Below are 25,403 nucleotides of genomic sequence, written 5' to 3'. Positions count from 1 at the left end.
GAAGGATATTTTTTTTTACCTAGAGACACTTATTAAAGCTAATTAAAGCAACATGTTCCTTCGTTTTCCCTCCCATATATAGTACCTTACCGGTAAAGCAGCCTGGATCTGACTCCACAGATCTTACGCCTCATGCAGCACTTCAGATTGCAGTGTTGCAAATGACGTCTTTTTAAGGACATGTCTCAAATCTTCAGCTTAAAAGGCCACTGCTGGGCCTTGACATTAAGAAGCAGCAGTACGTCTGCTCCTGTTGGAAAGGCAGCTGCTGGTAGAAAGCATTCCTCGGCTCTTAAAACACATCCATGGGAAGCGTACGGCTGAATTATATGTAGCTTATTGCTCTCAGAGTGCTGCCCATTGCCACTTCTGTTCCCTTTTCTACTTCCGAAGTGGTTTTGGGCAATTGGGAGGTTCAGGACACCTCAGTAGTTAATTAGCCTTCCTGATGGGTTTCTTTGCAGTGCTGGAGAACCAGCAGAAATGACTCCACGCTGCACTGTACCAGAATGCATGTTGCCGTTTGTTCATCCATTTCGTTGCACAGTCACTGACAGAACCAAAGACCCTAAAATCTGTGTCTGGCAGAGTCTTCATGCCCTAGATGCAGGGATAGCTCCTCCTTCAGAAGCCTTCAAGAGTGCCAAAGGCATGGCATCTCCATAGGGAACTGTAGCATAGGCTGAAGGAACCTGCACAGCTGTAGCTGTCAGGTGAATAGAGAAGGTGTGGAGCCAGGGACTCTTGTCCTCCTGCCAATCCGTTTTTTCACGGCCTACTGATCTACCCCTCCATCACAGCTCCAAGGTGCCAGGAAGATGGCAGAGTCTTGTATTCCTTACACCCTACAAATATAAGACTTGTTTCTGAGTCCCTTTGAGGTGCCCGTCAAAAGGAGGAGCTCCAGAACTTGCCTGACATTAAAATTCTCAAAAAATGTCCAGATACATCAGAAACCTTGTCTACAAACCAGAACTGGAGCCGTTGCAGATGTCAGGACACAATAAAACGTTTTGAAACCCTAAAAATCCATATTAATGTCAACAAGTTAATCTGTCTATTATTTGAAATCCACTTTTTACCAAGCATGCCAAACTGCAATGTCTCTGCCATTGTCCCATTATCATATGATGCAAGAACAAGTATAAAGAACAGAGCAGCACGCAGACACTGTCACGTCGCGTAAACAGATCAGCATGCAGAAACCGTAACGCAAACAGAGCAGCACGCAGACACCGTGGCGTAAACAGAGCAGCACGCAGACACCGTGACGTAAACAGAGCAGCACGCAGACACCGTGATGTAAACAGAGCAGCACGCAGACACCGTCACGTAAACAGAGCAGCACGCAGACACCGTCGCGTAAACAGAGCAGCACGCAGACACCGTAACGTAAACAGAGCAGCACGCAGACACCGTGGCGTAAACAGAGCAGCACGCAGACACCGTGACGTAAACAGAGCAGCATGCAGACACCGTGACGTAAACAGAGCAGCACGCAGACACCGTCACGTAAACAGAGCAGCACGCAGACACCGTAACGTAAATAGAGCAGCACGCAGACACCGTGGCGTAAACAGAGCAGCACGCAGACACCGTGACGTAAACAGAGCAGCACACAGACATCGTCGTGTAAACAGAGCAGCACGCAGACACCGTAACGTAAACAGAGCAGCATGCAGACACCGTGACGTAAACAGAGCAGCATGCAGAAACCGTCACGTAAACAGAGCAGCATGCAGAAACCGTGGCGTAAACAGAGCAGCATACAGACACCGTGGCGTAAACAGAGCAGCATGCAGACACCGTGGCGTAAACAGAGCAGCATGCAGACACCGTCACGTAAACAGAGCAGCATGCAGACACCGTCACGTAAACAGAGCAGCACGCAGACACCGTCACGTAAACACAGAAGCATCCCGACCCCCTGAATATTTGATAAATGACAAGACATGTGAACTTAATGGTCTATTAATAGGTTCGGCCTGAAAGAATCTTCCAGAAATGTTATGATTTTACAGCCTGTTACCAGCCATGGAGCACATTGCAGCCTGTTAAAAGGGTCACTGGCCCTATTGGCACCTGGCGCAGGGCAAAGCCTCCATGGATTTGTCACGCAAAGATGGTAACAGAAATTGACTTTGCAGTAACACTCCCATAGCACTCGACAAGAACCGAGGATTCATGTTTAACGCCGCAAGAGCCTCTCCGCATCTGGGCTGTGACCTTGCAGCAGTCCTGTGACAAGGTCGGCTTCTTACCTGCACCTCGCTTGTAGCCAGCTGTTGCCCTGACTTGCTGATACCCAGCCACACAAACCCCCGCAGAAAGCGAGCACAATAACGGCACACACAGTGCACAGTAGTGTGTGCGACAAGCAAGTTTCTTATTGAATTATTGAACCAAAGCGAAAGGTGTGGTTCATACCATTGTTAAGGACAAAAACTCTGTATACTGTCCATCCATCTACTTCCTACTCCTGCTTTTCCTTGTGTTCATAGCTTCCGTGATGGGCTCTGGATCTCTGCAACCCCCCTCTGTGTATTGTGTATATTTTTAATATAAGGCAGCAGAACAATGGACAGCAATGCTACCTGAGATGTTTTCCAACCCCCCCCCCCCTCCCCGCGGCCCCCCAGACCCTGTACTGTATGAATGGTTGTGAAATGGATGGATTGAGTTCAACTGGCACATAGTGACTTGAGTTCTGCCTGAAGATTGCCTCTAACTTTGACTGTTTGTGCATGTGCAAACCACTTATAGGCTCTGTGGTCCTACTGGGAGACATTAATAAGTAACTGGAAAGAATGGCCCCCTGGATCTAAACCTGAGGAGTGAATTGTTCTACCTCTGTGCAAGCTGTAGTTTGAACATGTCTGATCACAAAGACGTTCATAAATATTTATGGTATGGGAGCAGCCAAGGCCAAAGTTCAAAGATAGAAATGTCTTCTGACGTGAGGTCATGTTTTTTGGACACACGGTTTGAGAGCTATAAACTGATCTGCACTTGGACTGGATTTGGTGCATGGGGAGGAGATCAGATGGACCAAGACAAGTGACCCAGACAAGCCATGGAGGTTTGCTTTGGAACGTCTGTCTGAAACTTTGTTGGAGAGAGCCGTGGTCAGAAGCTAGCGACTGTCGTAGTGGTAACCGGATAACTTGCTGGTGGATTTCTGTGGTCAGGGAAGTTGTTAAACTGAAGAAGGTAGTCTTCAGGGCAGTGTTTGCATGAGGGTCTTCTAAGTCACCTGACAGGTACCGAGAGCCCTGAATACAGTTGTAGTGGCAAAAGCTCCTGTATGGAGAGAGACTAGGTGACCCCAAAATTTTTTTTAAAAAGCCATTTGATGCCTCTGCAGAGGGAGGTGGGACCTATCTTAGGCTGCGGTTAGCTGGAATTGGGAAGTGCTGATCAATTCAGGAGGCATCACGCAGTGGGAGCGACAGTGTGAGGAGCTCAGCAACGAAGGAGACATGCGCTCTCACCACGAGACAGCATGGGAAACTTAGGCCACGAGAAAAGAGCTTTGCACCAGTAGTGTATAATTTTATTCATCGAGTCCACAGAGATGGCCATTTCACTGGATCAGTTCAGGTTGAGCACCTTGGTGTCTGCAGATGCAGCACTATGCGGGGATTTGAACTGATCTTTGTCACTGGCTCATCACTGCTGGTTCGTGCTACATGATGGCTTATCATAATATCAACTATGTTTTAAAATGATACGTTTGACCTGCTGGGAAAAAGAATCATAAATTTACAACTGAGAAGTTATGTACATTAATCTCACGTTATGTGTATATATGTAGTTATATAACATTTACGAATGTTTGTGTGGATGGAATAATACCTGTTAATCTACAGCTGTTTCTAGAAATATCCAGTTGTATTTCATCAGAGTCTTAGTGATTTGTTTTAATATCGTTAAGTATGTTTAATTTCACAGAAATGTAATTGCACAGTACAGTGCTGTGATAGTCTGCATGGTTTTGCAGGTCTTGTCGTTGCACGCTTTAAGGAAGAACTTGGGCTGAATTCACCAGATGTGTCAGCTGCAGAGTTTTTCCTCTCTAAGTGCTGTCACCTTGCTGGCCTCTCAGAGACTATCTGTGAGCAGGATGTCACTGCGCAGTGCCTGGAGCACGGCCCTCTCCCGGTCTTCGACATCGCTCTCCGTCACCGTTTCCCTTTTCTGCTTCCTCTCTTCACAGCCATTTCTCCTGCCTGTCATCCAAGTACATGTGCCCCGGCGTCCCAGCAGTCATGAGTAACCTGCTGGCCAACATCAACGCCTACTTCGCTCACACCACCAACACCACCAGCACCAACATCTCTGCCTCCGACCGCTTCGCCGCCTCCAACTTCGGGGTGAGTCCACAGCCGTCCTCACTATTGGATGGCTGGGACAGACAGAACTCAGCCTCACCTGTGCACATCTATTTCATGGTTCCCCACAGAGGGAGAAGTTCGTGAAGCTCTTGGATCAGCTCCACAACTCCCTGAGGATTGACCTTTCCAAGTACCGGGTATGTATGCAGACGAGGGGAGCTAAGTGAGGCAGAGGGGGGGGGGGGAGTATTCCAGTTTAGACTGTCCCTCATGCCAGTCTTACAGGAACCTGTTTCCCAAATAAATGTGAATGCCAGATTCAGTTGGTCCATAAAGGTTAAATCATGAAGCAAGCAACTTTGAAATAACTCATTAACTACAATTTCAATGTCATTAAAAAACACATTTTCTCAATATTATAGTCAAAATTTAATATTACAAATTACCTTAAAATCAGGACCTTATTGAAATGTAGCAAGCAGTAAACACCACCATTTTATTTTCTCTTCCCTTTATGAAATCCTTCATAGTGTTTGTCGGTCAGTTTATATGGAAATGATAACTTGCAGAGATCCACGTGTCCTGGAGTTTCACGCTGAGGAATTATGAATCACATTGGGTGATTTTAAGTCCTTCATGCCGACAACGTTAAAGTCCTCTTTATCTCCTGCAAAAACGCATCCTATATTAAAGGCAGTTCCACTTCAAGTATCCCATTCAAAGGTGATGAACAAAAACCATGTAAGAAGGGTAGAAGGTATTTTTCTATTCTGAAGATCTCCTATTATCACATTCTTACATGCATTATAGTATATGTACTCAAATTGCAGGGATCAGGTGCTCGAGTTTCCAGATGACAGTATATCCTTCTGCTCTGAATTTTCCTCTTCTTCTCTGCTTGGCCACGTTGACCAAAGGCATATATGTACCGTCGTGCCCATTTGCCTCTTTTCCACATGTGAAAAAACACGAGACAGACAAGCATAATGACACTGCAAGTATGGATTTCACCCTTTCTGTAATTCTGGGCTCAATTGGATTTACTTTGCTCAAAATAGTTGTCTGAAGTGAGCACAGCTTTACCCATCGCCTACTCCCACAGCCATGCCGTAGTTTTTGAACACAGGAAACTTCAATTCAGTCTTCACAGGGACCCTTCAGACCTGTAATTCTAGTTTGATAAGCACTCCAGGGAGGTATTGAAAGCAAGTGAGAATTCCCAGTTGAAAGCCATGCTGTCTGCTGGAAAGACTGCGCGTTTGGCCTTGAACATCTCTCACTTCTTCTCACTGATGGGAATTCCGTAAGGATTACCCGCAAAACACAGCTGTTTCAGGGCGTTGGCCAATATATGACAAGTGATGTCAAAATGCAAAATTCATTGATGTAAAATCATGCTGTGGAATGACAGCTGACAGCTTTCGCAAATCGCAGGTAAAAGAAACCCATGTAGTCACTGTCCGCGCTCATATCTTGCGTACATATGTACGATATCAGGAATGTTTGCATGGAACCTCACCGCAGCTGGGAATTCCACAGCGATCAATCCATCATCCTATATCTTTGTAGAAGGCGACGCCAGCCCTCATCATTCACTCGGCCCAATTCATAATGTAATAGCACTTACAGCTATAGCCTGTAACTTTTTTAAGGATAGAGCCAAAGGATTGGTGGCACTCATCAGCGTTCCCAGTGACTAGAGGCACGGACAGAACAAAGCTATGATCCACATTCTACCCAAAGAAACTTTTATGGACTTCACTTTAATGGGATTTTTATTTTATCACAAAGATGGCCGAGAAATGTTTTGACAGTGAATTATCTACAAATGGGACATTTTACGGTCCCCCTCATGGCTTAATTTTAACAACTTATCTCCCAAGAAAGGCTAGTGCTTCCCTGCAGCAACAGGAAAAAAACACTCTTCCTCTAGCACTCAGACTGATTGAGAAAAATTGTCGACCAAGTGGCTAATGCTACGTTCTGGTTATCAGGATAATTTCCCAGCCAGCAACCCAGAGAGGCTTCAGGACCTGAAGTCCACAGTGGACCTGCTGACAAGCATCACCTTCTTCAGAATGAAGGTAGGGAGATACAGTAATGTGCTCCAGTACGTTACATACCTACAACCTTAACCGATTCTCCTTGACGGCTTCAGAATTAGCAGACGTATCATATTCCATTGTTAATTGAGGTCAAGACTTTCCTGAGGATTGGCACAAGCCAGCGTAGCAGATGTCAGGGGTGCCATGGTGGGGTGGGACTGGCCTCATCCTCAAAGAAGCAGACATGGCATTCATGTCTACTGTAGTGTGTTATTAGATAAAAAGGAGCTGTCAGTAAGCATGACGAAGGATGGATGTTTCAGTGTAGGAGAAACTCAGCTGACAAGCCCGTTTAATTATTGGGGTCTAATCACCAAAAACACTAAATAATCTTCTGTTTTGTCTCAACGGCCCGATGCTTAGGCTTGGCTGCCACATCTGTGGGCTCAGTGTCGGCCTTGTTTTTCCGGAATGTTTTTCAGGTGTGTCAGACTCTTTGTGAGTTTGACCCATTCTGTCAAACCCAAGTAAAGTCTTTGTTCCCTCCTCCCTTCCTCGTGCCACTTGGATCTATTCACCGTTCCGACTGGAGCATGTGTTATGCAGTAGGAACAGCAGATGCAGGTCATGTAAACTGGCTGGGCGTGGTTCTGCTTGTGCTGTGCAGGTGCAGGAGCTGCAGAACCCTCCACGGGCCAGCATGGTGGTGAAGGACTGTGTCCGAGCCTGCCTGGACTCCACGTACAAGTACATCTTTGACAACTGCCATGACCTCTACAACCAGCTACTGGATCAGGTAAGAGAACAATATCAAGAGGCATGATCTCAGAAGGAAGGACTTTGACCAAGACTCATTCCGTCCAGTAAATGCAAACATCTCTTCCAAATTTCCCAAGCACAGTTTTGCATGGATTATTAGCACATAAAATAAGTGTGTAATACTCATAAAATCATTGCTCAAGTATTTTAAATTGACATTAAATTGCTTTACTTCATTATCCACTTGAAATATGATCATGACACATGAACAGAGTGATGAAATAGCTACACAAAATGAAGATCATTCAGTCTTGAGATAGAAGGGAACAAGATGTCAGTGTGACTGACAAGGAAAAGTCACTACTGCTGTGATTCTTCACAATATTTACATGTTGGATCATTCCAGACCAAAACCAAGGTCTCTCTAGAAAGTGTCTTGAATCCTCTTATTGTTGGTCCACAATGCTGAGAAACACACATTACAACCCTTGAGTGACAGTGTATTATTGTCATCACTCCGCACCTCGCCCTTGCTTTCAAATCTAAAACCTCATCCTGCAAAATCATGAGGGAAGTTCTGTACTAGTGTGAAATTATGTAAAAACAATACTGAGCAAGCAGCAAAGTTGGTGATAATAGGTGTTTGGGGAGAAAGAAGGGAAGGTTTTTATAAAGGAGCAGAATGGAGCCGATGTGCACCGTGACTGTCTGGCTAACGCTGCCCTGGGCTGTTTGTTCCACCCCATCCGCACCAGTCCATTGTAAACACTGAAACAGGAATGGCGCCCACATCACACAGACAGGGAGGAGAAGACCTGCAATTAAATGGTCCGTGCTCTTTACAAAGGCTCTCAGTTCACAGCCACGCATGACGGTCGCAGTAAAAATGCTGTTATAAAACCTTTGTGTCAAGGAGCAAAAAGCTGCTGGTTAAAAAACAGATGGAATGTGGTAGAGCTACAGCTATTTAGAATGTACTCACAGTCCATTAAAGTCCATTAATAAATATGATCTGATTACCCGGAATATGTAGGTTTCCATTCTGGCAACTTCAGTGCAGCAGCGAAGTGTGCTTAGACTAAATATACATGTATAAATACCATTTATCATGCACACCTGTAAGTCAATAGCTAGAAATTGCATGTCATCATGCTCGCAAACATACATTCAGATGTGAATTCTGTGCAAATCATTGTAGCATCGAGCTCATGCTGAAAATCCTCACTCTCCATCGGAGGTTCTGTGATGGAAGTTTGTAATGTGTGAGTCTTTTAGAAAGAATGCAAGCCAGTTAAAAGCAGCAACTGGGACAGGGAGGAGTGGCTACGACGACTGGGCCATAGGACCAGTGAACTCCTGGCTTTGCTAGACTGAGTGAAATCACTGGCACCTTTTATGGCTGCCTGTATGCCCTTTTATGGCAGAAACGGCCAATCAGAAACGGTCTGGTGCACCGTGGGCCATGGGAATTCAATGTGTGATAAATGTTAGACCTCCGATGGTTTTGTCTTTTTGCATGCTGTGCTTGGATGTGGATCAGCAGTCTGGACTTGGGTCAACATTCCTAATGCAGAACCAATTTGGTGTGGAATCAGCATGGCGTAAAAACTTCGAACGCACTCAACAAACTCCAAAATATTCTGCACAGCAGATTAGCCTCCCACAGTGGCGTTTAATTATGCATGCCTCCTCATTGTCTGTGACATCCCATCTGCTGCAAAACTATAGACCGTACTAAACATCCACCCAGACAGTCCAAGGTCCCGCTGCCTCAAGCCTCTAATGAGACTGTAGTGTGGAGGCGGCCGGCTTGAGGCTCTCATCTGAGGCTAAGCGCTTCTGCCATAGCAGCTCTCATATTAGCAGCTAATGACCATTAATGAACTCCAAAGATTGTCTCTGTTTACATGAAGAGGACATGCAGAAGACCACCCCAGTCTGACAGCTGTCTCTCTGTGAAGGTCAGCCTGTCCACCGGCTTCCTGTCTTTAGGGGAAAAACGCTTCGGAGACCTGCCTATTACCGATAATTGATTTGTTTACTTGGCTCACCTGCACTGTCGAAGGTAATTTCGTAGCGCGATGCTGTTTCTGACTTGGGTGTCAGGTAGCAGGAGAAATCGAAGGACTTCCGTTCCTTGCTTTTTGTGTTTGTGTTTGTGCAGGATAATTTTAGCGTACAGACAGTTTTCTTTGTGTACAGGAAGACTTTGCTATGTTTTTCTATACTTCTCTGTTTGTTTGTTTCATTGTACTTTGTCTTTACTTTTAATATGATCCTCAATACTCAAGGTGTACTTCAATTTTTGCTAGAGCCCCCGGTTGTGAAATTATTGGAAGTAGCAATTGGCAGTGCAGAGGGGATCAAATCGAATCAAATCCGCCATGTCTCTCGCCTGCTACACACACGAGGAAGAGTCTACAAACATTTGTAGCATTTAATAAACGGTGAAATTCCAAATAAATGTTTTTCCGGATAGCATGGATGGCACTGACAGGATCTATCAAGACGGTTTAAAAAAAAAAAAAAACAACCCCGCCCCCTCGCAGCCCCACCCCTACCCCTCCCCGCCCACAAAGGAAGCAGTTACATCAAATCAAGAAAACAGCACATGTCTGAAGGAACAGTGTCCAGGCAAAGACATCCATGCAAGTCGCACTGATAATTCCCTCATCAATGTTCCTCAATATCAATGCTCCTCAATCCCTCCTACAGCTTAATACAGACTTAGCTGTCCAATGAAAATAAGATATGCTCTAGCGAACAGCTTGCCGGAGAGGTGTGGAATATATGCATCTATGATCCGCCCTGCCCTTTCGTTTAGCCTTTGGGCTAAAGAATAATGAGTGATTGGTGCGCATTGACATTTGAGACATTGCGTCCCCCATGTCTCCCCCCCCCATACTGCACTGCTCCAGGAAAATGTAAATAAAAGGGATGTGTGGCATGAGCCAAATCAAAGACAGGCCTCGCTCAAAACAGCAGGACACAGCAGCATGCGTGCCGACCTCCCAACAGGCGGATGCCGAGCGTGTGACTGGGGCCACGTGTGTCCATGTCCGTGTCTGCAAACATTTCTTGGATGCAATATCAGGGAAAACATGGCAGCCAGGTTGGTTTAGGGAGGGCGAGCGGGATATGTTGGGCTGTGAAGGATCCATCAGACGGACTCTGCAAAAAAAGGAGCCAAGTCTGGGCTGCCTTTGACGGGGCTTTCGAAATGCGACAGCCTCGTCGCATTCGGGCTTTGAATGCCATCTTAGAAAGTGCAGCCCCTGAATTCAGACATACCCCATGACTCAAATGGCGTCTGATATGAACCCAGCTGCGGCACGGCAGTAAACCAGCAGTATTCATGATGTGTTACCTTTCTGCTTTCAAAAAGAGAAATAAATATTACAGATGGACGGCTGTGTGCGTGTAGTCAAGTGGTAATTTGCTTAGTGTGTCTTTAATTATAACGGCCAGCACCACCCCGCTGGGACACTTCGCTGTAATTATATCTTTTGGGTCTTACTTAAGCCTATGAAAAGTGAAACCTGGAACAGAGTTCTGGTAAAAGGTCCAAGAGCAACACTTTACGTTTCAGTTTCAGCTTTTACTTATAATGTGTTTTATTGTGTGGTGTCTGTTTCGTGTTGACATTTTATTGCTATGTTTTAATCCATATTGTTTAAAGAACGGCTTACATCAAACGTATTTCATTTTATTTCGGTACAAGGATTATTGTGGTGATTTAATTCAGCAGGGGCACATTTGTTGTTGGTGATGCTACTCTGCTCTTTAAACTGAAATAAGACAGCCTTTAAAAGATATTGCCCTGATTCTCTTGTGTTTTATTTTGCTGTACATCGGTTTTATATGAAGTGGTACTGCTCTCGGGCCCTAATGCCAGGCGGCCATTGTACCCTGGGGACAGCACTGTGTCTATGCCTTATTTAAACTTTAAACTGGAGTCACTGCCACAAATATGCACACAAACACACACATAAACACACACAAACACACACAAACACAAGAGTGCAATCATGTGGAAGCAGAATGTGAAAGAACTGAACTCAAGAGAACGTGCGCGGTGCAGAGAATTTAAGAATTTCATCTTAAAATTGGGAGATATTGTGAGTTCATAAATGTTTGAGTTTTATTAAATATTAAACTGTTTTTTTATGGTGCTACCAAGCAATTGCCCCCCTCCCCCCCCCTCAAGATGTGATGAAGCCAGCAAAGGTGTCTATAAAAATCACTCTCAGGGACATCACTTGGGGTCATTTTCTCATACTGAATTATTCATCTTGACCTCACGCCTGTCGACTCCCCCGCACCGCACCTCTCTCCGTCAGGCTAAGAAACAGGATGCTCCACGAGAGGAGCAAGGACCTTCCATCAAGAACCTGGACTTCTGGCCGAAGCTCATCACCCTGATGGTGACGGTCATCGATGAGGACAGGACGGCCTACACCCCCGTGCTCAACCAGTGAGTCCCGGTCCTTTACCACACGGCTTCAGCCCCTTGTCTAAGATGTTCATCGCACTTGTTCTTGCTCTTTGCTATGGCTACTTAAAGGCCTTTTCTTTTACAAATGACTGGAACGTTCTGTCACCCTGATAGCATATAACATACGAATGATCGACAGAACTACCCCCCAGACAGCATAGCTCCCAGTATATTAACTGGTCCCATATGAATCTCAGCCTTGTGTAGCTGTAGGAAAGGTGGTGAACATCACCCGGTTAAATCACACATTGGGTGACCAGCATAAGTACGAACATTATTTGGGAGTGTGAGCCTGCTAGTGTGAGATGTAATTTTGTCTACGCAAGATTTTGAGATGAAGGTTCATATTGTGGGCGTCACAGCCGATACGGGTATGTGAGACTTTACAGGCCTCATACAACAATGTTATATAAGCATTTGATATTGCAATTTGGTTGGAGTTGTGTTGTTTTGTGTGGCATTAAGACAGAGAAAGATTGGCTGAGGGTCATAGGGTTCAGTAGAACTGATGAAAATGTGTCAGTGGGCAGACAGCGCAGCCTAGTATTTAACAGCAGTAGAGGAGGCTACGGGGCCAGGAAGGCCGCAGTCATTGATGTGTATCCATTGTGCTGAAGCAGAAATATCATCACATTCACCGGAGAATGAAGCACCACTTCTAAGATCCAAATGAGAGATCTGTTTTCCTAATAAATTATGAACAAGCGGGGAAGAGCAGCAGTTCTACTGCAGTTGGGGGGCACGGGGTTCTCTTACAGCACTCCCAAGGGGTACCAAGATGGAGACAGCGTTGTGCTTCCTCTGAGATTTACTGCACTGTTACTATGCGAGTAGTATCCATACCACACGCTAATGGTCCCGCTGGTTTAGGAGAAAGTAACCTTTTTAACCTCAGTGAACAGGCTCGTGTTCTGCACTGAAACTCCAGGCTCAGCAGAAAACTGGGTTCTCCCGTTCCATGTTCTGCACTAAAACTCCAGGCTCAGCAGAAAACTGGGTTCTCCCGTTCCATGTTCTGCACTGAACCACCGGTGCTACTTCCTGTGAGCCTCCATGATGCTGGATGATGTAATTCTGTTTTTGGAAAATATCTCCATTATGTGAATAAGCTGAAACGATAAATACTACTGCAACTAAATAAGGGGCATAGATTTGAAACTTTTCCTAATTTGCTGTCAGATGTGATTTAGGTCATTAGCTTCATTATCAAATATCCTTTGGACATTTTCCCCCCTACTCAGTATTTTTAGTTTGACCTTATCGACACAGAGGTGTGTCAATATGTGCCTTGCAGTCAATAGAGTATTTGGGCGTCTTCTGTGAGAAATTCCAGCTCCCTGGCCTATTTAGGCAGAAGCTGAGGTGGGAGAAACGCTGACTGCTACATAGAGTCCCTCATCATAGAGCGACAGAGTTTGTTTACATTTAACAAGGTGAGAAAACCACGCCCAAGTCAGGTAATAATGGCGAGGATGGAAGGCGATGGCAAGGATGCTCTCAAGCGGTTAATTGCTTATATCTGTGATCTTTTTTTTGGAATAGGTGGAATTCAGATGAAGATATGTTTGTAGTGGACCGTTGTTTACAAAAGTATAACTCGGGTGTGCGTCTGTGAATAATATATATTTTTCTGCAAACTGCAGTCTGGTTCTTCCCTGTGTCTCGTTAATGAAGGGCTTCTTCCTTCCTTTATGGGACCTCAGTCCTGCTTCTAGGAGCCTGATACAAACTATCCTAGCCGTGCATCTCACACCTGCACTTAATGTTTCCCATTCCTTTTGAAGTTCATTTGATGTCAACCTCCGATTCATGAGAAACTGTCGGATAAGTTAACGGTCATCTCTGGCATTAGAATGTCGCTTCCGCCTTTTACCTGGCTGGTTTCTCGTCATTCCCAGTGTCTCCTGCTTCACCTTATTCTGTCTACTGTTGTCTTAGAAACTTTGAACCTGAAGTATCCTACTGCTCAGCATAACCTTCTGGCAGCAAAAGCGCCAGTTAAACCACGATTTAAAAAGGCAGATTTGTTTAAAAATATAGAGTGGTCTCTTAATTTTATCCGTGGCTTTATTGTCTAGGTCATGCTATCACCATGCACTTCTAGTACCTAATATATGTCACTCTCTATGTGCCATGGTGAGCCCAGCTCACCTGAAATCTTCATGCCTAAGTTGATGTTCGAGTTCACGAGGCCTATTTGGTAGACAGCTGCTATATTTTGGAGGATCTTTCGGAGAAATTCGTGGACACCTGAAATGTTTATAGAGTCATTTGTAAGAAACTTCCGAATCGTTTTTCATGGCCATCACCCCATCAACCTACGATCCGTTTTGGGCGGTGAAGTGTCCCCCCCCCCCCCCCCCTCTCCTCCACCCCACCCCCAGGCTTGCTATCAGGCTGCAAAGCTGTCAGGCTATCTGCCTCAGGGAAATAGCAATGTGATACCAGTCTGGAAGAGAGCGGTGCTCCTTTAAGTGAGGCACAGGCTGGAGGGGGGGGGGTCCGATATAATGATCACAATGATCAGGGCGATTCTAAGAGAGAGAATGAATCACAAGAGAGTTGTACATAAGGAACTAGCATGCCTCAGTGGCATCTCTTCCATTTTTGGGGGGAGGAGGGCACTTCCTGTTTCATATTGGGACCATTACTCTCGACATAAATGACATCATGCCTTTCCTCGCCTGCCTAAGGAGCTTTGCAGCTGCGCATGACAACACGTTGCTATGGAAACAGAACGACACTCAGTTGATATTTAATGAGAAAATGACGTTATCTAGGAAAAGGATACACTTCCCACTTCTAAGATCTTCAGCGATAAGGGTTTTGACCTCAAATACACATGGCAAAAAAGTTCATGTATATATTTGTATAATAGCCTGCAAAATTACTGCCTTGAAGGTCGTTGTCTAACTCTGAGCCAACTGCATTATGGGAGTGTGAGAGTGTAGCTTTAAATCTCAGTGTCCCTCCGTATGTAAACACCTATCTGTCATCTGAAATCTAATTTCAGGTTTCCACAAGAGCTGAACATTGGAAAGATCAGTGCAGAGGTCACATGGACTCTCTTCGCCATGGACATGAAGTACGCCATGGAAGGTCAGCTATGAGCTGTGGAAAAGCTGTGTGTGTTTGTGTGTGTGTGTATGTGGGTGGGTGGAATAGGGTTATATTGTCAAATATCCCCCACAGTGTAATAAAAACCTGTTTTTTGACATTATGGGGATCATTTTCCAGGTGCCAAAAGTCTTGTATTTTGTTTGGTTATTTATGGTTAAGGTTAGGGCTGGGTAGGGGTTAAGGTTGTTATGTTGGGATTACAGTTTTCTCCAAAGGGATGAATGGAGAGTCCCCACAAAGATATAATTACAAACCTGTGTGTGTGTGCATGCAAACAGTACTTTATGCATGTGTGTGTCCGCTCTGTGGTTCCCCCAAAGCCTATCTGGGTCGGTCCCACAGCTAAGATCCATGTGAGGCGTGTTCTGTTTAGCAAAGGCTCGTTGGCTTGTTGCCTTAATCACCGCATTCCTGTCATAGTTCAGGAATCTGTCTGGATTACAGGATACTATCGATCACTAACAGGACAAGTCAGAATTTGCTATTTTAATCAAGATAAAACATGAATCCTACCGTTGACATCTTAATAAACTAAAAGCTAGATGTGGCGTTGGGTTATTGTACAAGGGCCCTAATTAGCCTGGTTGTCAAATTTCCAGAAGGTCATAGAGCCAGTAAAACATCAGATATTGCAGCTGTACCCTTGACTGAGGAACTTGATTGTTACAAAAAAGAAAGAAACCATGAGATACAAAAATTAGCGTTACATCTACACACCATGACTAACATGGCTCCAGTAAACATACATAAAAGTGAAAATCAGAAGTATTGTATGTTACATACATTTAAGGGTAAATCTATTTATCAAAAAGAGAGCGGATAAAGCAGGTAGGAAAGGTCAGGCCGTGTGAAGTCCTGGGCTGACGGGTGAAGAGCTTTGCTGAAATCTGCACCACTCAGGGACTGGGATGAATCTTCAGGCTCACATGTGCGTGATGCTGGTGGCAGTTTGCCTTTTGAAGAACGGCCTGGTAATGGCAGCGGGGGTGCATGGAGACACATGGAGACACATTGATTTTAAGGGGATGACATGGATGTTCTGGGGCAGCTCAGGGTCAGATTCAAATCTGTGAGCTGATGTACGGCAGATTTTCCGCAAATGCCCCTCAGCGGCAGTTGGCTCAGACAGAGCGGCGGCAAGTTCCTTGCTAAAATATCACTCCTCCCCATCCTGACTGCACAGTGCAGGCCGAACTCTGGCAGCACATAGAAGTCACCGCGGAATCCAGTCGCGTTCCGCACCACGCGTTCACCGAAAGTGCCACTCGGCAGAGCAGACTGCCGAGTCAGCACAACGCCACGGCATCGCTCACTCCAGGCAGTCGTACATCTGAAATGAAGCTCACACAATTTACCCAAATTATCAGCTCTCACCTGTGACTGTGAGGACAGTGATAAACTGGGTAAAATTCCCGTGCACTTTAGATTAAATAACTCCAGATTAAGGTCCTCCAGGGACCTCAAACTGGAACCTTCTGCTGACAAATCCAGTTCCTTAACAAGAACATCCCCGCGGCTGTAAAGTTAAATATACAGTAATCCGTAGAGAGAAAAAAGAATCGCGTTCCCTGGAGGTGGTGGTGGGGGGGGAACATTTATAACAGTTAGACTTCTCACTTAATGGGAAGACGTTGCAAAAGAGGATTTGTAAATGACGTGTTCTGACGTGTGCTCCACACATATCATTTTCTATACATGTCATTTTTATAGTAAACTATTGTATCACCCAACCACATCCCCGCTCAGTACTGGGTTTTGGGCGGGGAAACCCCCTGGATGCGGCACAGACAGTGGGAAATGGGAAACCCGCGAAGGAAGGCCATGTAAGCTCCGTACGCAGACCGGGGTGCCATTCACACCCCCCACCCTGGAGGGCTGAGATGTTGGTACTGCCCACTGAGCCGTGCAAGGTCGCTTATCCAGTCCGAGGTCACGCATCGTTTTTTATTACTGTTGCTCTTGTTAAGGTTGAATAGTTCATATAATAGTTTGAATAATATTAAAGGAGACCCGTTAACTCCTGGGTGCAAATTAGCTTTGCGGAAACTACGGAATAGCTTCCTCCGTTACGGAAATTAATGAGAATTCCCTGAAATGAGAATTCCCTGAATTTTACCGGATAAGTGACATCCTTGCTGCCAGAGGATTTTCCTTATTCAAAGTCATTTTCCTGCAGGATTACAGAGTTAACCTGAAGAAAAATCACACCAGCCACCAGAATGGTCTAATTTTAACATGCCATCGCTCTCTCTACACTATTTACATATTTATGCTCATACAGTATGGAGTATAACGCCACTGTTGTCCTTCACCCCGCTAATGCGATTACATCTCAGAATGATTTTATGAATGTGGGTTTCTTCTTGAATATATGGCTTTGGACATTTATTGAAATGGAATTTCATTATGTCATCTTTTTTTGTCGAGGGGTCTAGGGGCCATGGGGAGGGGCCACGTATTTAAGAATCTCGAATTTCACACCCCATGGCCCGGCTTCGGTCTCGGAATCGCGTCCGTTCCCTGGGCAGCAGAAAGAACAGCCAGATGCTGTCAGGAATTGTCTGTTTGTGCCGTGGTCGCCCCAGCCAGAAGACACCCCGGGCCATCTCCTTCTGATCGAACTGGGCCCACATCCAATCATCTTACCTGTCTAAACACTTTCCTAGCTGGCTAGAATTTAGGCGGAAACTGAATATTATGTTGTCAGGAATAAAGGATCCTTAAGGTTATCTATTATTCAGTTTCAGTTTTAGCCAATGTTCTTACAGTCCAGATACTCCAAGAGAAATTGAAGACCTGAAACGCTGAAGCGCTTAAGGCAGTGGGACACTTCCTGTGGTTGTTTGCTGCTGACAAATGATGCTCGAACAGAACCTCGTCACCATGGTAATGTGTGGATTTGGTGATTGCCAGAGGAGCAGCCAGAGGCTCCTGAGAAACTGGGCCGGTGATACCTGATTCCGCATTTACAATCAGTTCCACTCCTGGGCTAAACGCGCACAGGCGACAAAAGGAAATCTTCCATTGTGTCGCACAGGAATGCAGTACAATTGTGCGCATGGAAATGGACCGGAGCGAATCCTTAGACAAAAAGACAACAGCAAGCTCTAGTCTGTTGAATGAAAATGACCTTTTTCAGTACGATTCATGTTTGTGCTGTAGAAAGGCAGTAATTCCATCTTTATGAATTCATCATATCCGTACGCATCTCAGCTCCCATGGCTTCACTATGCCGACCGAATGCGAGCTCCTCTGAAATGACAAGGGAAACAGGCTCTTCTTGGCAGCTCTGCTAATTGGCCCACATAAGACATGTGAGTAATGGTTTGCTGCTTGCAGGACAGGTCAGGGGACTGGATGGAGCCTCCTGCTCCATACGTGCTTTTTCTTTGTCTCCCATAAGAAGCTGGGACTGGGACAATCTCTGCACAAAGGCCTGGGTGCAGATGAGCTTTGATTTATATCATACACTCCAGTTCTCTCTCTCTCTCTCTCTCTCTCTCTCTCTCTCTCTGTCACACACACACGCATTCTCTCTCTCTCCCCCTCTCGTATAATTTCTGCTAACATTAACCCATCATTTTTGCAGAAATGACATATTACATGTGAATATTAATTAACTGCATAATGTATCTGGTACAGGTATATATGCAGGTATGTGTTATTTCTACCACCAAACAAAGTTAGTGAGCAAAATGTGAACAAGGCCACTTTAAGGAAGGCTGTGGAGATCGTGGAAAAACGAGCAGAAAGCCCAAAAGCCAAAGCACTACGGAAACCAGCAAATTGATTCAGTGAAGGGTATTTAACCCTGGTGTGAGTGTGCAGAGCCGGGGAGCCTGCAGCCACTCCCTGCAGTCTGTCTAATCCAGCCAGTGACCCCGTTTAATCCCTAAAGAGGGAGCAGGTCCAGTCAGGGTCAGTCGGGCTTCATTACTTGAGGTCTCCTTTTTTCTGATACCGGGATATTCTTATTCTGTTAAAAATATAGTATTTTGGGTATCTTCATGTGCTTTGAACGTACGTGGGTGCCAACGTATCCGATAGGTACAGTGTGTACGTTAGCATCTAAGCCTGACTTTGCATTCATCTGGGATTCTCTGCTGCTGGTGCAGAGAGATGAATAGAAGGTTCTTAGTCCATACTGGTGCACTGCATGTCCTCCTGGATGTAACGGATGGTGGTAAACGTGGGCATTGTAGCAGGTTGGGGCTTAGCATCCCAGCACCGACGGGACAGATGTGACACAGCGTGTGCCCTGTTCTCCAGCCCCCCGGGAGGCTGCCGCCCCGGTGCCAGCCGGCGTGTCTCGCCGTGACAACATGTCATTCGCAAGCCACACTGTTCCACAGGGGCTGCAAATCAGGGGCGCGTCAATCACGCACAGAAGGCCTTGCTGATCCATTTCATTTGAGCGCTTGACTCAAGGAACAATTACCCATCGTTTTTTACCCAGTGTGAATTCATTTATGGGAGGCGGGAGAGCGACGTACGGCACTGTCGCACTGCACGTGATGCAGAGGCTGCCCCTGCCTCTCACTGCCTACGGAAACATACTAGCATGCATTACTGCTGGCATGCAGATTTCTGAGAATCCCTGACATTTATTTCACCTGCAGTGCCCCAATAGATCTGGGCCAAAGACTGCAAGCAGAGAATTATCACACTGCAGTGGTGGCAGATGTACTAAAATTAAAGAGCTCTAAAAACTTCTTCCTTATTATAATGCAAACCCTCAAAAGTATGAGGCCTTCAAAAAGACCTGCAATTAAGGTATACTTCTGCTGCACCAGCTCACTAAACCTTTTCAGCTTAAAAGGTTTGTTTTGATTTCCCTGTGCCATTCATGCTTTGCTCAGACAAGGCTGTTAAAATCCATCATCCTTAGTAGACTGTAAGTTTAATATCACTGCGTATTACAGTATCTCTGGTGCTAATTGCACAATATCCACTGCATGTGAATTAACCGTAATGGTGTTTCTGTGTCTCTGGCTTAATCCCCATTTTCTCCCCATGTGAAATCGTAGCTTAACCTTTGCTTCATGCCGGTCATTGGAGCGTCTGTCTCATTATACAATCGGCCAAGCTGTTTATTATTAATAAAGAAGGGTACCAGCTGCTTTTATCCATCTCCACACAAATGTGTGTGGCATCAGTAATCAGACCTTTAATGTATCACACACACCTTAAGCTGCACAGTTCAACAGACACCGAAAGTAGGGCCAGGACCTGAGCTTGCCCCATTTAAGGAAGTCTGGCATTAGGAGTTATCAAATAGCTGCTGGCTGGAATATTTCTCCCCCACTTCCCTGCTGGCTGTCAGACCACCTTAAAATGTTTCCTCCAGTCATCCTTCTGCCCGTTATCAGCAGAGACACACATCCATTAGTAATATTATTAGGCACTAATTGTAAGTTATCAGTGTAAAACAATTCATTTGGTACTCTTCTTGCAGAGAGGTAGTGGAGGGGCAGAGAAGTGCTGCTCAAGCAACATGAATGTGTTCATTGCACTTGCGTTGTTCAACAAGGAACTTACACACATATATACTCGCTGGGACTGGAATGTACACAAGCTAAAAGTAATATCTATGCCCTAATATCAGCACATGGTGAATCCTACAGATATGCTGTGATTTACCCGGTAACGGGTACTGAGCAATGGTCCTGAACATCATAGCAATGCCACATCCTCTCAGCAAAGCAGATCTGTTTCATGCATGACATGGAAGTTGTATTAAGTCGAGTCACACATCCTCATCGGTATGGACATACAACAATTTATGCTGAGGGTCATTGCCGTCTTGATTCTTGTAATCCATTAATTTTATGCAAACCAAATGCTGCTCATTCTACATACAGAATTATGTCATTATGACATTATGACAGACATTGAGTGAAGATTAACGCCTAAATGACAGTGAGTTGTCACATGATCTGTTGGTGGACAGCTGAGATTCACACATCTCCTTGCCAAGGCCATTGTTTCAAACATGGGCTTTGGACACCTGGAATAAAGATTTTTCAAAAGCAAGCTTTCTGTAGACTCGCTGATATCTGCTTAGTAAAAGATAAATATAGAACTGAGGAAGAATTATCTTTTGTTTGACAGATGGTTGGATAGGAAGTATCGCTACAGCTGTTACTGGATAAATGTAGAGAATATTCTTCTTTGCAGATTGAAATATCACAAAGGGTCCCAGAAAAAAAATACTATTTCATCACAGGAACTTCTGCTTGGCAAAGTTGCTCTGCCTACAGCCCCTGGCTCGCATCATCGCAGTGAGCATCTGTCTGCTTTCTGTCTGCACTGAAGGCAGGAGTAACGTGCCGTATTCTCATAGGGATGTAACTGGCTGCAGTGTGAAGCGATAACTGAAGTTGCTGGAATTGTGGAGATTATTTTTTTTTGTCTCTAAAGAAACAGGAACGTTCTCTTGGGATTTTATTAGAATACTTCCTGTCCAGGAAGGCAATCCTTTCCACATGCACAGTGCAACTGTTGATGACCTGGACCAGGAGAAGAAACAGGACCGTCCCTGAGCTGATGTGAACGTTAGCCTGGCAGCTGAAAGCCCTCACTGCAGCCCACAGGCTGTCCTGCTCGATGAAGCCCTTCCATTCATGGTGCACCTCAACTCTTAAGGTGTCATTGGGGAGCTTAAAAAAAAGAAGTAAATTCAGCTTTTTTGGAACCTATTGAACAAGGCTGGGTTGGGTGACCTGATCAGTCTCTCAGGCAACATTTTGTGTGATGTTTTAGCATGGGATTCCCAACAGAGTCAGACATTCTCATGCATACCAGCTTTCACACAGTTGTGGTTAAAAACAAGATACAACAATAAAACAGTTGCTCACCCATTGTATATGACACTACGTGATGATTCCATCTGACTTATTACGGCTCTGATGGTTGAGTGCTTAGGAGTTGATGTGGTCCGCTGGGCTGCTGGCTCGGTGTCTGACGAACTGTACTCCCTCCAGTGGGTGATGGGGAGGCACCGGCATGCATAAGCATCCAGAGACCTTTGTTGTTGTAAGAGGCCGAGAGGCTTGAGGGAACATGACCCCTGTGCTGACGACAACCTTTGTGCGAGTCAGTTTAACAAGTATGACAGCTGAATGAAGAGAGGAAAAGGTGCCATCAATCACTTTAGGGAGACCCTGCTGTATGGGACGTTATGGCACTGCAAATGTCACCAGGCTCCCGAGTAATAAATGATTAAGTCTCTGTTGGATGGTAATCTTGGGAGTCCCCACAGTCCACATCTCATCTCTATCAACTCAAATGTCGTCCAGAGGAGGATGGAGGCAACAGCAGTTCATGTCAATGGAATAAGAAAGGACACCGCAAAAAGCAATTATCCTACGAAGCCTAATTGCAGTTATCATGAGCTACACTACTAAAGCCACAGACTCGTCAGGGTGGTTTCACAGTGATCAGAGAGGAGGCTGTTTCCTTCTGTAGTTATCTGGATTGGCTATGTTCTGAATACTGGGTTCATAGACTGGGTAAACATTACAGACATCTCAGCTGTAAATATATCCAACTCATCTTAAACATTAATAGAATAGATAGAAGAGCCTACTAATAACATTGAAAGGAAATTCAACGATTGCTCCTCAGCAAGTACTTAATCTGCTCATTTTACCCCCTATTAGATACTAGAGTTATATGTACTGTAGTGCGAGATCAGCTGGAAAAGAGCGAACAATTTCGAGTAACACACCTACAGTGGCTCTGCTGAATGCTATATAAAGTCAGTTGTCCCAAGGATGAGCCCCAGAGGAGCCCTGTGAGGTAATACACCTACTGTCTGAGGCTGTCATTGGGAACAGCAAAGAGTGAGGCAGCTGCATTAGTCCGAGACCCCATGGTGTATGACCAAGGAAGCCTTCTGCGATAGCCACCACCCTAACCCTACCCCTGCAGTCATCAGCATAGTGAGCTAGCATGACCTATGGGGAGCTAGAAGCGGCCATGAAGAGGAATGTTTCCTTGGCCTTTTGGCGGGTTAGGGTTGCGCTTGGGGCTGGTGAGAGCACAGATGCCGTCACACTGTTCAGTGCTACAGGTACAAAGCAGGTAGCAAACATGCAACATGGGGGAGATCACAAAGCCGTGCACCGAGGGTTACTCTGAGACTGAGAGAGCCAAGTGTTATTAGTGGAAACATCTGATAGAAACACGTGGGAAAAGTTCTATTCATCCTCACCAGGAGCCTTTGAACTTTTGAAAATCTGGAGGTCAGATGCACTGCACATTCTGAGAAGGCTATTGATGCTGAAATATGTGGGAGATGTCACTGTTTCTGAAAGTGCAGGCCTGTCAGGCGAGGGCATCTTGCCGTTATGGCGTCATCCGCTTGGGAACACTGGGCTTGGCAAGGGGCAAATAGCGGCCGCTTCCATCAGGGGCCTGTGACTGTTAGCTAAATATTTACACAAATGTGCCTTCAGTCACTGCTGCTCCAGTAACAAACAGCCGGGCAGTTTTCTTGTTATTCAGGTCCATTATTCCTATTTTGACTTCTTGTTTTACTTTTAATGAGATGAGTTGCCACTGATGCCCGATGACAAAAGTTTCGGAAGATGTTTCAAGATTAATCACCATCACATCCGATGACCGTCAAGGTTTGACATTTTTGTGGTACTGCGAGCGATCGGCCTGCATTTCTATTGCTATAAATCAAGTTGGCAGTTTTGAAAGCGTCTGTTGTAGTGGTATGATTCCAAAGCAATATTGTACAATCTTTCTGATGAAGACAGAAAGTACATGGGCCACATTAACAGGAGAGGCCCAGAGCTTGTCGCCGAATGCTCCCCTCAGCATTGTTGTCACCCTCTGGGCATCATTAGGACGTCATTAGGAGTGTGATGCTGGTTCCACCGCAGTATCTAAAGCTGGTTGTCAGTGCAAATCTTAGTACAGCTTTGAGGCCGGATGTGCAACCGGCATAAAGGCACAACACGCCCCCCCCCCCCCTGCCTTGCGTTTAATTGGAAGGCATCCTCTGTAAATCGACTCCTTTCTTATTAGCTGAACGCCAGGCTTTCACTGTTGAGCAAGTGCCACTTGATTTAATTCACCATGGCTCATTAGTCCACCCTTCCACGTTTCCGACAGGCAGTGAGCGGCATCAAACTGCCCCTTTACCAGATGACATGCAAATTGATGTATTGTCTGGGAGTATCTGTACTAGGACTTATGTCTTCATGACTCACAAACAGAGACTCGCCCATCACTGACTAAAGTACCATCCCATTAATCACTTTTACAAACACTGGGCTCATGATGGTACCCTTGGTCCTCCTGACTAGAAGAAGCTGTGTAACCAGAACATCTGTGCCTCGGTTTTTAAATCTGACCTAAGAGCTCATAATGTAAATTCATCAAATGCAAATCTCATGAAATTCACTTAAGATGTTCTGCAAATAGAGCATCTGCAAACAGCAATTCAGGTAAAAATAAACCGAATAGGCAAGGAGAATAGGCTACAGTGACCTGAATTTACAGACATTTACAGTGCTAATGTGATTAGTTACCCATGTCTAGAGCACATATTTATAAACAGGAAAACAATCTGGAATAAAATTACATCTAGAGCTGTCCTGTGGGTCCCCGCTTTCCTGTGGGTCCCTACTGTCTTTTAGGTCCCCGCTGTCCTGCAGGTCCCCGCTGTCCTGCAGGTCCCTGCTGTCTTTTAGGTCCCCGCTGTCCTGCAGGTCCCTACTGTCTTTTAGGTCCCCGCTGTCCTGCAGGTCCCTACTGTCTTTTAGGTCTCCGCTGTCCTGTGCATCCCCGCTGTCCTGCAGGTCCCTGCTGTCTTTTAGGTCCCCACTGTCCTGTGCATCCCCGCTGTCCTGCAGGTCCCTGCTGTCTTTTAGGTCCTCGCTGTCCTGCACATCCCCGCTGTCCTGCAGGTCCCCGCTGTCTGTCACATAACTTCCCGAAAGCCTACTCCTGATAGCTACAGGAGTTTGGTGTCAGAAAATTAGCCATGTAGAGCTCTGGGGGAATGACAACGGTAGGATGAGGAGTAGGGGGTCCCAGGGACAGGGGACAGCCAGGCAGGCCTATGATGTGAGAGCAGTCCAGCTCTCCATTGCGCCATCTGCATGGCTATCGAAGAAGCACGATCACACGTGATTCCCATTACAGTTCATTGTGGAGATTATGGTGGACTGATATCCAGCGGCATTCAAGTGATATTATTATTATTATTATTATCACCACCACATCTATGGTACTACTACTAATAATAAGAAGAAGAAGAAGAAGTAGAATGAGAATTGTAGTTATTTTTACTATTTTTATTGTGTACAGTATACAAACTGGGCAGGTGGTCAGTCGGCAAAAGCATTAAATGAAACTTCCCTAAATCAGTCATCATTAATGTCAACATGCACAGTACAAGATTTTATTTACTGTGTGGTTACTGTCACCTTCAGCCCTCAACCACACTGACTCTGTTTGTGTCTCCATTTCCTTTACAGAACACGAGAAGCATCGTTTATGCAAAAGTACGGACTACATGAATTTGCACTTCAAGGTGAAATGGTTCTATAATGAGTATGTACGGGACCTGCCTGCCTTCAAAGAGTCCGTGCCGGAATATTCTCTGTAGGTATCCTCCAACCCTCCACACAT

The 25,403-nt window shown here is 45.4% G+C and overlaps 1 protein-coding gene across 3 annotated transcripts in view; it reads left to right on the top strand.

Moving 5' to 3' along the window:
• The window catches only part of LOC125706219 (protein unc-13 homolog C-like), a 73,267-nt gene that overhangs the window by 26,820 nt on the left and 21,044 nt on the right, over nt 1-25,403 (top strand). For all 3 annotated transcript variants that reach the window (XM_048972802.1, XM_048972803.1, XM_048972801.1), the window contains exons 13-19: nt 4,217-4,373; nt 4,463-4,531; nt 6,329-6,418; nt 7,047-7,175; nt 11,479-11,612; nt 14,647-14,732; nt 25,250-25,376. In XM_048972802.1, coding sequence (XP_048828759.1) covers nt 4,217-4,373; nt 4,463-4,531; nt 6,329-6,418; nt 7,047-7,175; nt 11,479-11,612; nt 14,647-14,732; nt 25,250-25,376 — 792 coding nt within the window. The remainder of the gene's footprint in view (nt 1-4,216; nt 4,374-4,462; nt 4,532-6,328; nt 6,419-7,046; nt 7,176-11,478; nt 11,613-14,646; nt 14,733-25,249; nt 25,377-25,403) is intronic.

This window comes from Brienomyrus brachyistius, chromosome 13, assembly GCF_023856365.1.
Source record: "Brienomyrus brachyistius isolate T26 chromosome 13, BBRACH_0.4, whole genome shotgun sequence".
Lineage (NCBI taxonomy): Eukaryota > Metazoa > Chordata > Actinopteri > Osteoglossiformes > Mormyridae > Brienomyrus > Brienomyrus brachyistius.
The sequence above is the reverse complement of the archived record's forward strand: the minus strand, read 5'-3'. Positions and strand labels throughout refer to the sequence as shown.